At 56.1% G+C, this 13,557-nt stretch overlaps 1 protein-coding gene across 1 annotated transcript; it reads left to right on the top strand.

The window, feature by feature from the left end:
- Window positions 1-7,529: 7,529 nt before the first annotated feature.
- On the top strand, window positions 7,530-12,780 carry LOC119094914 (hydroxyproline dehydrogenase-like). Its single transcript, XM_037217825.1, has 8 exons — window positions 7,530-7,790; window positions 9,014-9,204; window positions 9,907-10,036; window positions 10,313-10,472; window positions 11,050-11,201; window positions 11,733-11,908; window positions 12,163-12,261; window positions 12,663-12,780. Exons 1-8 carry the CDS (start codon window positions 7,530-7,532, stop codon window positions 12,778-12,780), a joined length of 1,287 nt encoding a protein of 428 aa, XP_037073720.1.
- Window positions 12,781-13,557: the final 777 nt, after the last annotated feature.

The raw sequence follows: 13,557 nt of genomic DNA, 5'->3' as shown, positions 1-13,557 counted from the left end.
TACACCTACCCATATACTTCCAAAAGGTCAAAATAGGTAACTGACCTAGAATGACCCGGGTTAACATTTTGTTTTTAGGAAGATACTGTCTAGCGTACTCGTTGTCGCTTATCCAAATGCAAAACTCAAAACTTCCTCGCATGATTTTGGTTACCATGACCTTGAAAAGGTCAAACAAGGTCACTGATCTTAGATGAACATGTGACCTTTTGCTTACAACAGTTATCTAGGTTCTAGAGATCTTTTAGGGACCAGCCAGGAACTGGACCTTGTTTGACCTTATTTCATCCGAAGGTGATAGCCTAGAAAACTCAAACCTTTCACTACGTGAGTTCACGTACAGGTCAACACGCCCTGTGAATTTGGTGTCTCTAGGTCCGTTGGTTCCTGAGATCTCAAGGGAGTCAAATTGACCCCCACCCGACCGAAAGGTATCCAAACGGCAACCCGGGCGCGTGTTAAGATCAGAAATGCAACGGACCATGTGTAGAAAAGTATAGCGTTGCTCCTTTCAGGGGATGGCCTCAAGCCGTTGGCAGCGGCTGCGCTAAAGGTCAGACTGCGTTAGAGGGCACGACGGCAATCGTCGAACATAACGACTCATTTAGCTTGGGGCACAAAAATCCGCGGCTGACCTGGAATCTTACGATCGGATGGTGAGGTCGATGCTTGCGCAATAGGCACCAGGCCCCGCTCGCAGAATTTCACGTAATCCACATGTTTGAACTAAATTTTTGAAGTAAAAATACGAGAATAGTGACGGCTATCCTTGATATCCCATAATCTTTAAAGCTTTTTGCAGTTTGTAAGTTCACCTTGCAAGCCTTCCGAATTGGTTTCGAATCTTCATCGGTTTCATCTGTGTTTGGAGTGCATCCATGAAACAAAACCCCTTTGTTTGTAATACGATATACTTCCGAGCTGAAAAATGCCAGTCGAACCACCTACCATGGGAGACCTGACAAAATCTAAGCAACACATTATAGCCCTCATAAAGCATGGACGATACGGGACATAACACTTAACGTGCGGCAACTTGTGCACAGTAACGCAAATGTACTGAAGGAAAAATCCGTTCAAAGTCTTAATAAGTAAAAAGTCTCTAACAAAGCCGTAACTACAACATTCAAGTGCACTGACAACACAATAGAGCAGCCAACACTTGGAATTACTCGCAGGCCGCAGCGTGAATCTGTTCCCGTTTGTCGCCTTGGAGTTGCAGCCCTTAGGTAGTAATGACGACTGGGCGTGGGAGATGATCATCTGCGTGTGGCCCATCAGCATGGGTAGGGAAAGGACCTACATTCTCAGGGTAGCTGAGGCCGTAGTCTAACGTCCCATACTGGTTCTCCGACAATGCCAGGTTGTTCTCATCCGGTTGCCGAACCCACGCACTTGACCCAGCTTCGCGACCTGGCAGCTCTTCACGTTGAACTATGAGCTCATTGTAGCGTGTGTTCAGCTCATCACGACCAGTATCAAGTTCATCTTGAAGGGCGTCTAGTTCTTCGTCACTGAGGTCGCGTCCTCCTGCAGCTGCCTCGCGCCCAGCGGTCTGCCCGGTGCCACCTGGGGCAGCTGTTTTGCCATCATGTTGAGCCTGTCCGCCGGCCGAGAGGCTCGGCTTCTGCTTGGGGCTCTCCGGACGGGACGGACGGCTGCCGCCTCTGCGTCGGATGACGACTCGGCGCCGAAGAGGCCGGCCGGCCACGGGCCGCGACGTGCCGCCGCCCGTCGTCGATTTCTGCTGGGGGACCCGCGGACTGTCTTGAAGGTTGTCGCCGTAGACGTCGCTGGCGTGTTCTTCGTACTGAGAGTTGTGTGCGCCGAGCTCGTTGGTGTAGCTGATGTCATGAACGCTGTGCAAGCTGCCGACGCTCTCAGTGGCTCTGATCTCGTTGGCGATGGTGCTTCCACCGGGATGGTGAAGGGAAGCGTGTGATGCCGGTGTTTCTGCGAACCCACCCGCCTCCGGGACGAAGTGGGAGCTCCTCGTGAGGGCTTTTCTGGTCTGCGGTCTGTAGGCAAGAAACGGGTCCGCGTTTACGCCCACGAAGCTGGGGAGGATCGGGAAAAAATCATCCTCGATCGTCGAAAACATTTCTCGTCTCGCGCTCACTGGTACCCTGTTGGAGGCGGCGGCTGGGGGCGTTGACCTGCTTCTCCTAATGAGGTCTTCCCTCCTTCGGATCAACTCATCCCTGTAGCGGAGCAGCGCCTCGCGATGCCGAACCAGCTCAAACCTTCGCTCAATCAGGAGGCGCCTCTCCGCTCTTCCTGACAGGGTGTCCTTGTTTCGGATCAGGTCATCCCTGTTCTTGATCAGCTTCGTCTCTGTTTCGAACAAGTTCGTTCCTGTTCTGTCGCAGCCGATTGCTGTTTACCCTCATCTCGTCAGAGGGGACACCCAGATCCACCCCGGGCGGCTCCTGGGGTGCCTCTGTGGCGTCAACTCCCGAGGGTATATCCGCGACCGCAGTTGGGGCTCTGGTCTTTGGCGGCTTCGGCGGGTCGACAGAAACGACAGAGGTCGACGTCTGCTCGAGGTCGCTGGTGCATCGACCCCTCACCAGCTTCTCGCCGGGCAGGGCACACACCGTACTCCTGCAGGCGCGCATGAACGGGTCCCAGACGTCAGTGACCCCGCAACGGAGATCCTCGCCAATCACCAGCTCCAGTCTCACCATCAGCCCACGCACGGGGGACGCTAGCTCTGGATCCTCGCACGGCGCGCTACATTGCGCCTCCTGTACCCTTCCGCCGCTGCAGCGCAGACAGTAGACGTTGCGGTAGGCCCGCCCACCGCTGTAGATGACCGCGGTGTGGTTCCGGCAGAGCCGCAGCAGCTCCGGGTCGGCGTCCGGCGAGCAGGAGGCGACGGCCGGCCGGCAGGCGCGCGGCCACAGGCCGGCCGGGGGCTGCGGGGTCAGCGCGCACGTGGCCAGCGCGCCAGAACGCAGGCGCAGCGCCCAGCCGTCGCCGACGGACGGCCGCAGCCCGGCCAGCACGGCCGCCGCGTCCAGCGACTCGGACACGGCTGGGCAGGTGGCACGCACGCGCCAAAACTCCAGCCGCGCCGTGTCGCCGTGACAGATGGCGCAGTACACGTTGCGGTAGGTGACGCCCGAGTCGCGGCTGGTCACCGGCAGGGCGGCCAGCGGGTCCACACGCGCAGAGGCCGGCCGCTCACAGAGCCGGTGCGCCGCGGCGCCGCGCGGACAGGCGTCGCGCATGTACCAGTGGCCCGGCGGCTGCTGCGGCGGCGGGCAGCGGCGTCAGCGGCACCGCCGGGCGGCACGAGAAGGCCCCGGGCACCGCGGCCGCTGCCGGCGCGTCGCGGCAGCAGTCGCCGTAGCGCGCGCACTCGGGGTCACAGAAGCAGCCGCGCTCACGCCAGGAGCGGCTGGCGCGCGTGTCGCGGCGCCACCAGCTGAGCGGCGAGCAGGAGTGGTGGTCCGGGCAGAGCTCCGGCGGTGTCCGGGGTGGAGCGGCGCTGTGGGATGCCACCCCGAACCACGTCCAGCACGGGGTGGTAGGACACCGGGTGGTGGTCTCTAGCATCGTCGTAAGAGGAGCTGTCCGCCGGCTGCTTGGACCGATGGTCGTGGACCACGGAGTCGTGTTTCTTCTTCCAGAAGTCCTCTGGCGGAAGGGGATGCTGATGCTTGGGACGGCCACACGTGTCGCAGAGAGGGTCGTCGTAATGTCGCTGCTGGTCGTGGTCACTGGGCGGCGGGGAACCGCCGTGCTTCTCGCGGAACTGTCTGACGTCCTCTCGGATGGCGTTCAGAAGCGGATCATCTCTGAGTGGGTCCAGCCCGCCCTTTGACTGGCTCCGGAACCGAAATCCTCCCGGGTACGCGAGCACGTGATACCAGAACTCACCGGGCTCCCGGGGATCCGAACGTGGAGGCTGCAGAGCGCCCTCTGAGCTTCGGGCGGCGCTCTTCCAAGGGTCCTGCGCTCGCGACCTGAGACCAGAGTCGCCCTGGTGCCAGTTGTTCCAGTCGCTTCCGTGCCAGTTCCGCTGATACCAGCTGGAGGCATCGTCTGCGTGCCAGCTGTCCTGTCTCCAACCTGCTCCCCTGCCAGCTCGAGTGTATCCAGCGCCGGATTGGTGTCGGGGCTTGGACTGACCTGCACTAGGTAGCCCTCCGTTTCCGAGCGCTGAGCTGAGCCCCGCAGGATGATCAGCGGCGGTGTCTCTCCACAGCCCACGCACCTTCCGAAAAACGACGTCCGTCTGCAGGTCTGCCTGCCGGTCCGCCTGCTCGTCTGCCTGCTGCTGGTCGCTGGCCTGCTGCGGTGGCTGGGACCCGCTGGCCAGCGGCTGGCTGGCCTGCTGAGGCGGCAGCAGCTGGGACCCGCTGGCCAGCGGCTGGCTGGCCTGCTGAGGCGGCAGCAGCTGGTGCGCTGTCCCGCTGCATAGCAGCAGCGCTAGCAGAAGGTACCGGCGCATGCTGTAGATGCTTCTGACGTTTGCAATGCTAACGGGCACGGCTGGAGTCACAGCCCCACTCACACGACTCTGACTCCAGCTGGAGATGTGAACGCCCGGCCCAGCGCAGACCAGCGCGATCAAACGCCCGCTCGGCCGCCGGGCTGTTGGCTCGACAGTCCTGCCCGTTGGTGGCAGGCGCGCTCAGAGAGGCGAGGCGCAGCCGTCTGCAGTGCAGGAGCGAGCGACGCCCGCAGCCGGCGCCTCGACACTGACCCCCCGCACTGGCGCCCTGCCGTCCTCATAACGCGTGCCGTCGCGGCAGGAAACGCTAATTGGTTCGGCCGCTTTGATATGCGGCTGGGGCGAAAGCGAAAGGCCAGGTGGAGGGAGGGCTTACGACGGATCAGCCTCAATGAATGGAGGCGCATGCCTTGTGGGATTCAGCAGACTTGGTGTGTTTACCATGGCGGGATGCGTCCCGTGCATGTCGTGCAGAGGGCATGTCAGGCGTGGAAATAACAATGCAGTCGTTGGTATCCTGCTGAAAGGGCGAGGACATTGCCTTTGTGAAAGAGGATTGACTGTCGTGCCATGGAATTAGCTGCGTTACATGCTAATTCTACAACAACGAAATAAGCGGTGTCGGCAGGCAGTTGTGAAAAGAACAATAACTTATAGTTCATGGTACCTTTAAATAGCGTCAAAAGGAGGATAGACGTTTCACCTCGAATGTTTTATCAGTGTATCAGTTCCGTGAAGCTTACGTGGCAGTCATCGACGCTTCAAGGCTGCGCCTCATACCATACCATGCCTGTCGTACACACGTGCGGTGTTTTAAGCTGCCGTTCGCTGGCAGACTACCGACGTTGTCGGCAGGGTAGCCGTACATTGCGGCGGACAGCCTGCCATGACGTCAGCATTGATCTGCACGGCAGAGGTGGCATCATCTATCGTTCAAGCTGGCGTCACTGGCAGAGCACTTAGGTGTGAGCTCGGTGGGGGAGCGTCTCGGTTAGCGTATAGGTCAGAATAGGTAGGAGCATTGCTCGTGGATGTAAACATACTTCTAAAAATAAAACAAATATTGACCCGGTGCAAGAATGCGCGCCATCGTTTTCAAGCCCATACATTGCTTAGAGATGGTAGCTATCGTTTGTATGTATATTCTAGCTTATTGCTACATTCTCAGCAACATGTATGAAGGGCATATGTATGAAGGGTAGGGTACACCTAATGATCTATTCCAGGTTCATTCGGGGCGGCAGGGAAAGCATGTTGTGTCCTTCGAGATTGAAGGTTTGCCGCCTTTCCTGCGCAGAATATGGGTCGTCCAACACATTGCCACGAAATCTTCACCAGGACAGATGGTTCTGAGAGAAAATGTGAATTATTGACGCCCTTTAACACATGGTTGGTGCTCGTTCAGAATAATCGCGTTGCGTTGCGTAGCAAACTGCAGGCATTGTTTTCATGAACGCGTTTATGGCCAAATGTGTTCGAGGACATTATCTCCCGTGATGTATAATCGCGCAGCTGCCTGTCGCAGACAATTGTTAAGTGGAAACTTGGACGACATCATAACATTGTCTTTGGCCAAAAGTTTGCATGCGTAACTAAACAAGTGTGGTCATCAGAGCTCACATACGTTTTCGCCACACTGTTTACATTGATTGTCACGAAAATGTGCCACGAGAGAGCATCGGACGTGGTTGCCAGCTCCCGTGACGCATGTGTTATGGTGGATGTGCCAGTTGGGCCAGGATGGGACTTCGGAAAATAAGATCGGGGTCCAAGCACAAAAAATGGTTAGGCATCATCCCAAAGGCGCTGAAGAACGCGTTTCCCCACGGATTTGACCGACTTCCTTCTCACAGTTGGTGGAGAAGGGCTGGACCCCCCCCCCCCCCTCCCCCTTTCATCACATTTAAATTGGAAAGTACATCCCCAAGACCAAGAAAGCAAGGAAACTTCCAATTGCCGCGCGTGGAGGCAAGAATAACCGCGCAGGCTGATGTTCATAACATCACAGCCAGCTACGTGCCCCAACTGTAGCACAAATTTGCAGCAAAAAATGCGATACAATCACTCATCCTAATTTAGTTCCTCCGTTTTGCACGGCTCGGATATCATTCCAGAAACTCGGCTAGGGCTATGTTTAACCCTGAAACGGTCGCAGGTTAGAGGCAACAAACACGAGTGTTTTTGTGTTCCTTCTGAATGCGCCACGGTTGTCCACAACATGTGTGCTGGAGGCGTGATTGGCCAAACTCAGATTGTTATCCTGACTGTTGTTCGTTCCGGACACACTGATTCGTGAATGGGGTGTCATCGCGCTTGGGGCATTATGGACGGTGTCTGGACATAATCGCATCACCTTATATTCATCTTAACTGCGAAGTCCTACTTTTCAAGCCTAGCGATAGCACTGGCGTAGTCCGTGACAAACACACATCAGCGCGAAGATCCGTTATTTTCGCGCGTTTCCGTCAATACCAATGTTCACAAAGCCATTGGCTCTCTGAAGCGCAGTCAGTCCGGATTATACCGGATATTGCCGGACATTATAAACATTCGGTGCATTTTGTCGTGAGACTTGGCGCTGCCGACCCAGATTTATCTGGAATGAAATTAACATAACATCTCCAGTCGCGGCCAGCAGCCGGGCTACCGCGCAGTTTAGTGCACAAACTGTTTACTTGACGGCGGAGCAGCGACAGACCATATGAGGCGCAGCTTGCTGTTTGCGGTCAGATTCTTCCGAGGCGAGGCCGGGCATGGTCTGGACGCCGCGTCCCGCTCAAGAGTCCTGCACTCTGGAGGAGTCCCGTGTTGTGTGAGGGTCGCGTGGAGCATCCTGCTCAAGTCAACAGCTAGGGCCCGGGCCTGGCGCAGGGCCCACCTTCGGACAAGTTAACGACCAAACGACACATTTTCGAATCAGGTTAGGTCGCTCTGACATAGAGTTGCAAAAGGCCCGCAGCCTGGGTGCAGCGGGAAGTGAGCCTTAAGCTCGTGCCGAGCGGTGCACTGGGCGGTCAGGACCGAGAGTCGTCGGCATCTCCTGATCGGCAGCATCAGGAGACGGACCATGAACCGCGTCTGCCTGGCTCGCCTGACCGGGGCGCGGGCGTCGCTGGCGCAGAGCGTCAGAGGGGTGGCCGGTCAGGAGCGCCTGGAGCTGGAGACGCGTCAGGGCGCTCCGGGCGTCAGAGGCGCGGTGGAACAGGAGAAGCCCGAACTCGAGGTCCGCTCGGACGTCTTCTCGGCCCGCCCCACGCGGAGCCTCTTGCGGACGCTGGCCATCTATCAAGTGTGTGCCGTGGACCGAATCGTTGACAATAGTCTACAGGTGAGTAATATCTTGTTCAACGTGGCTGTGATGATTGTGGGCGAGAAAAGTCATGCGTTTGTGATGACTGGCTGAACACGTCGGCATATTAAAGAAGGGGCTTCACATTTATGTGCGGTTTTGGGCTGAAATGGCCACCTTGAAGACCTTTCCATGCTGTTGGCAATCATGTCCTTGCTAGGACCTAAGCCCCTCAAGTTTCCGAGCTACACGCCCGAGAAAATGGGGAAGGGTGTATGGGGAAGAGCATTTAAATGTCACCTTGGTGTTCATAACGTCATAATAATGTCACTCAAATGTTGTCGTTCCGAAAGCCATGCGGCAACCAACGCCAAGAAAGATATAACCGTCGAGGTGTTCATATCTGACGCCCGTGAGCACGATTTCCAGATAAAACAGCCCTTCAATTGGGTTTCGATAAATTTTTGCGAGGTACAATGACGTAATCAAACCATGACGTGTTGAGGAGTATATTAAGTAAGCAGAGTATTGTGCCACCTAGAGCAGTCTTTTCCACTTAAAAAGCATGCCAATTTTTATAAGTGGGTTTATTTCATCATTTCTGATACTTGCATTAATATCTTCAAATACGAAACATTCCCTTTGAACATTATGCATCTACGTTAGCACCCCAGAATGTAGATGCAATGAGTAGAAGTGGCATGTATGGAGCAGGTGCAAAGTAACGTGCCTATCAAGAAAATGCGCTAACATGTTGCGTTTGAGTGCTTGTGTCTCCCAAATCGTTTCTTTGTGGCGCAATCGCAAAGCGACCTCAGTTGTAATCGCATCCTTTAACAGCAGCCGCGCTTTTCGTGTCGTTTATGCTCCTCACAACAGCTTCACTCACTCTCAAATTAAGTTGTACGTTCGACGATTTTCTGTACATCATATGCTGAACTCATCGCCATAAGAGAACCTTACCAACATACGACGGCAGAACAGCGTGCACTCGCCCTTAATGAACTAAAGCGCGATGAAAGTGGTGACAACCCTCCGTCTAGCGCAGTCAGCGGCTACATCACCTCTACCACATCCCCTCCCGCACTCTCAAACGGTTAAGTGGGTGCCAAACAACTTTTTGTCATGACATAGCGAAAGCCATGCGACGGACGGTCACAGTGTATATATACATATATATATATATATATATATATATATATATAATATATGAGCATATCGTTAAACCAGCCAATCATTGGGCGCTGGTTCTCCGCCGACAGCTGCTACGATTGGGCGAACGGCTGCTGGGCTCACGCCTGCTGCAGCTGTTGGCGCAGCCGTTCTACCGGCAGTTCGTGGCTGGTGCCGAGCAGCGCGAGCTGGCGCAGGTGGCCGCCACGCTGCAGCGCGACAACATCCAGCTGATGTTGACCAGCATGCTTGAGGCCGACGTAGACGAGGAGGCAGCCAGGTGAGCGGGCGGGCTCGGCAGTGACGGCGCCCCTCACGCGAGACCACTGTCGGACTGGAGTTGCTGGCCCCTTGGAGCAGAGTCCGTCACGTGGGTGAGGCGAAATGGGGGACGGTTGCGGACGTGAAGGAGGATGGATGCCTCATCGAGGGAAGAGACCGTAGATGCTAGTGCATGCGTGGGGGAAGGGGATGGAGGAGGGGGTTACTGACCGGTGTCGGTGTCGGACAGGAGAGAGGACGGAGGAGGGGTTACTGACCGGTGTCGGTGTTGGACCGGGGAAAGGACGGATGAGGGGTTACTGACCGGTGTCAGTGTCGGACCGGGGAGAGGACGGAGGAGTTGCTGACCAGTGTCGGTGTCGGACCGGGAAGAGCGAGGCAGAGGGCCTGCTACGGTGATCGGTAGTAACGTCCCCCAGATTCACATGGTTCCAAGCGCGCGCCTCACCGAAATCTTCCTGTTTGCTGTGAGACTGATCTTGAAAGCAGGAAGAGACTGTATTGCGTGCTCAAAAACGTAGCAAGTCCTTAAAATTGCAGGTGGTAATATTTTGAACGTATGCAACCTTTGCTGTCAGCGGCTCTATGCCTTAGCAAGTGAATCTGTCGTCTAACGTTTTGCGTCTTCGGTGAGGACTAACGGAGGGCGTGTTGGCAGTGAACGGCAGCTGGCGGCTAACCTGAGATGACGTGTTGGCAGCGAGCGGCAGCTGGAGGCTAACCTGGAGGAGGCTCTCCGGGTTCTGACCATCGTCCGAGAGGTGACGGCCGGCCAGGACCAGGCGGCCCTCCAGGCCAAGTTCACGGCCCATCTGAACGCCGACCTGCTGGTGAGGGCGGCACCGCGTACCGCCAGCTCTGCTAAATGTGAACGTGAATTGGGTATAACAGTGATGAGAGTGAGAACAGTGGCAGTTTATGAACCTGTGTTCACGTGGATTGGATTTAAATGGTGTCTCAGCTGCTGATCTGCGTTTCACTTTGCTTGGGAATTTATTCATACAGAAGATAGAGATAGAAACAAAGGCGCCATTTATTTAGCTCGTGCATCCCGCTCAAATGATCCAGCAATATTGCTAATCCCTCACCCGCACCGACTCCGACAGGTGCATATCTCGCGGGTATTCTCCTCCAGCGAGAGCCCGTCCAGTCTAGTCGAGCAGTTAGCGAACGCCATGGTGACATCAGATCAGGTCAGCGTACCAGGCTTGACGTCAGAACAGCAGTACGCCTGGGACTCGTGCGTTCGCCGCCTGAAGACGCTGGGTACGTTAAAGCGACTGGGCTGGCATTCCTTGCGTAATGTTTCATTCATCCCAGGTTTGATTGCCACTCACCACCCCGGCGAGCGTTGACCTGGGGCTCGTTTTGACAATACGAAGCATCGACAAACCTAATCGATAGTTTACCTCATGTGTGGATGAATAATTTGGGAGTTGTCACCCCATTCAAGCATGAATCACATCTCCTGAGATGTGGGGAACCAGAAGTCGCTCCTGAGCTTTGTCAACAGTTAGATGTAAAACGAATGCTCGAGGATTCCGCCGAATACACGTGTCATATACCAACCATAAAAGGTGGACAACCCACTCATGGTTGTCGGCATTATTCTTTTCCCATGCATGTCAAAGATGACGGACGACTTTTCATGCACGAAAAAGACATCATACAATTAGTAGGCTTCATATGTAGGTCAGGCAACGTCGCTTTGCTTGTCACATCAGTGCACGGCCTTTATTTATAGGTTATTTATCTCCATCTCTCGTGTAGACTAGTGCGCTCGGACGGCAGCCTCAAAGCCGCACCACACTCCCGCGTTTGTAACCAAGCGGCTGGGCGGCAGGCGAGGCCTGCGCAGACAGCGGCATGCTGATGTTTGTGGACGGCGAGTTCACCTACACAAACCCGGCCATCTCCTGGCTGACGCTGGCACTGATGGCGGTGTTCAACCAGCGGGAGGCCTTCATCAGGGGCACCCACCAGTGCTACCTCAAGGTCAGCGTCAGCGATGCACACTGGCGCTCCACGGACTTCACCGTCAGGGCGCCCTCCAGTGCTGGCTCAAAGGCAGCGGCGGAGGGCATGCACTAGGTATGCCCCGGGTCAGCGTCAGCACTTGACGTGGGTATCATCCCAACTCAGCATTGGCGGCGTCCACCAGAGTGACCAAAACGTGTGCCGGCGCCCACCAGTGTAAATGAAGTCATTAGCAGGGGTGTCACCTTGCATATTTTCGGGAGGGCCTGAGGGCCTGAGCTCGGTGAGAGCTCATCATGCGATTTTTTTATTTTCTGTCAGGAGCCACCTATGGTAAATGCTAATTATATATCCACCCCACGCTCACCCACTCCTTATCGTGAATTATTTTGTGTATCCCTGGGGGTACCTACCAGCGCGGCCACAAGACCAGGACTCAGGTCCAACACCCAAGCTGTTCCTGACAGGCGTGAGAGCTCTCACCTGCAGTCGATTGCATGCGCTGGTGATTCACACTCGGTGACAGCGTCCGCGGGCCTCTGTCTCCAGGCGACGCCAGCTAACCTGGAGCGCGAGTACGCCATCTGTCAGCAGCTGGGCGCATGTTTTGGCGGGAAACTGGTGCGCGGCGCGTACATGGCGCGTGAGCGACAGCTGGCGCAGCAGGAGGGGCGTGCCAGCCCCGTCTGCGACAGTTATGAGGCGACCACGCTCAGCTATACGCGGTGAGCTACTGCAATACTCGCAGGGACTTCTCCTAAGCTCTAACATAGCGGAGTATTGGTCATTAGGCGAGGACTCGCAGCGACTGGTGTCACCTCTTCTCGGCAGGCAAGCTGCAAGGGCATACAGGCCAGCTGCATATGGTGGGCACCTTTTTCCTCGCATTCCTGTGTCTTGCTTAGTTGTGAGTATTTATACCCTGTTTTTTTGGTCGTGGATCGCTCTATTAACGTCGATGTTAATGACGGATTTCCAGTGCTGTGGAGTTTGCCCTGCGACGTGTGGCGGAGGACGGTGGGCGCACCCAGATCATGGTTGCCACGCACAACCACGAGTCCATCCTGCACGCGCTCGGGTCAGTTTACCGGTTCTCGCATTGAGTGGGAGACAAGGCTTGAAATAGTACAATGGCGTTTCCATAGAGATGCAAGGCTGTGGGGCGTCATCATTAAGCTAATGCGCCAGCATCACACTGCTGGATTGGGCCAGTGCTGGGCTCGCGCTCGCATAATTTCACCACCCTCTCCCGGTAACATGAACCAGCCCTCGGTCCTCAAACTCACCTCTCCCAGTAACATGAACCAGCCCTCGGTCCTCAAACTCACCTGTCCAATGCATGACTTCATGCGCTTAGCCACGACGTCGTCAGTTCTAGCTGATCGCAACTTCACCTGCTACCGCTAGTAGCGCCTACCACCACGTTTCCTGCCAACCATGTCAAATCCAGCTAACCCAGTCTGGCCGCTTCTCCTGCAGGCTGGCGCGCCGGCTGGGCGTGGTGCCCTTCAGCGGTGGCCTCGCCTTCGCCCAGATCTACGGCATGGCCGACTACCTGACGGTTGCCGCTGGGACGCGCTGGTCACCGCGTCTTTAAGGCGGTGCCGTTCGGCGAATTACCACGGTGATGCCGTATCTGTCGCGGCGCGCCGCCGAAGTCGCGGCTCGTGCAGCAAGGGGTGCGAGTGGAAAAGCAGCTGTTGCTGCGCGAGCTGGTCAGCCGGTTTGGGCTGCGCCGCCCGGCCACCACTTGAGTGGGGGGGGGGGGGGGCTGTTGGGTGGCTTTAGAGTGGTCATCACGCGGTTCTCCGTCGCCTGTGAAAACAGTGCCGGTGTCTACAAGGCTTGTGAGAACGGTTTGTCGGTTGTTTCCACTGTCTGAGGGGGCGGCGCGAAATCTTCGCCGCCTGATAGCACGGTGCTGAGTTCCGCTCTCCTAAGAGGAGGACAAAGCGTATGATCCCCTGAGAGGTGAGAGGTTAGGGTATTTCTGTTCCCTGAGAGAACAGCAAGGCATTTCTACTTTCTGAGAGGATAGCGCCAGACCTCCACCCGCCCTAAGCAGAAGCTGCGTGATATCCTCTGCAAACATTGTCCGCCCCTGAGCGGACAACGGAGGTTTTCCCGAATACACAGAGCGAGTTAATTGTCTGCTTGAGAAGGCATTGTTAGCACCCCGCTAATTGAGTGTGCAACTCAGGGTTGTTCTCAGTGAACGATTGCAGTGTCTAATGAGCAGCTGTGAAATTCGCCGGGGATTGGGTGCATTGCGTGGCCTTTGGACCGCAAAGATAAGGCACAATAACCGGCGCGCACTTTAATGGCTGTGTCGCACTTGCGAAGGCGTTATCAGCCGTGCAGGGGTTAGAGTTTC

The sequence above is a fragment of the Pollicipes pollicipes genome, unplaced genomic scaffold, assembly GCF_011947565.3.
Source record: "Pollicipes pollicipes isolate AB1234 unplaced genomic scaffold, Ppol_2.1 Scaffold_4219;HRSCAF=4965_pilon_pilon_pilon, whole genome shotgun sequence".
Taxonomy (NCBI): domain Eukaryota; kingdom Metazoa; phylum Arthropoda; class Thecostraca; order Pollicipedomorpha; family Pollicipedidae; genus Pollicipes; species Pollicipes pollicipes.
The sequence above is the reverse complement of the archived record's forward strand: the minus strand, read 5'-3'. Positions and strand labels throughout refer to the sequence as shown.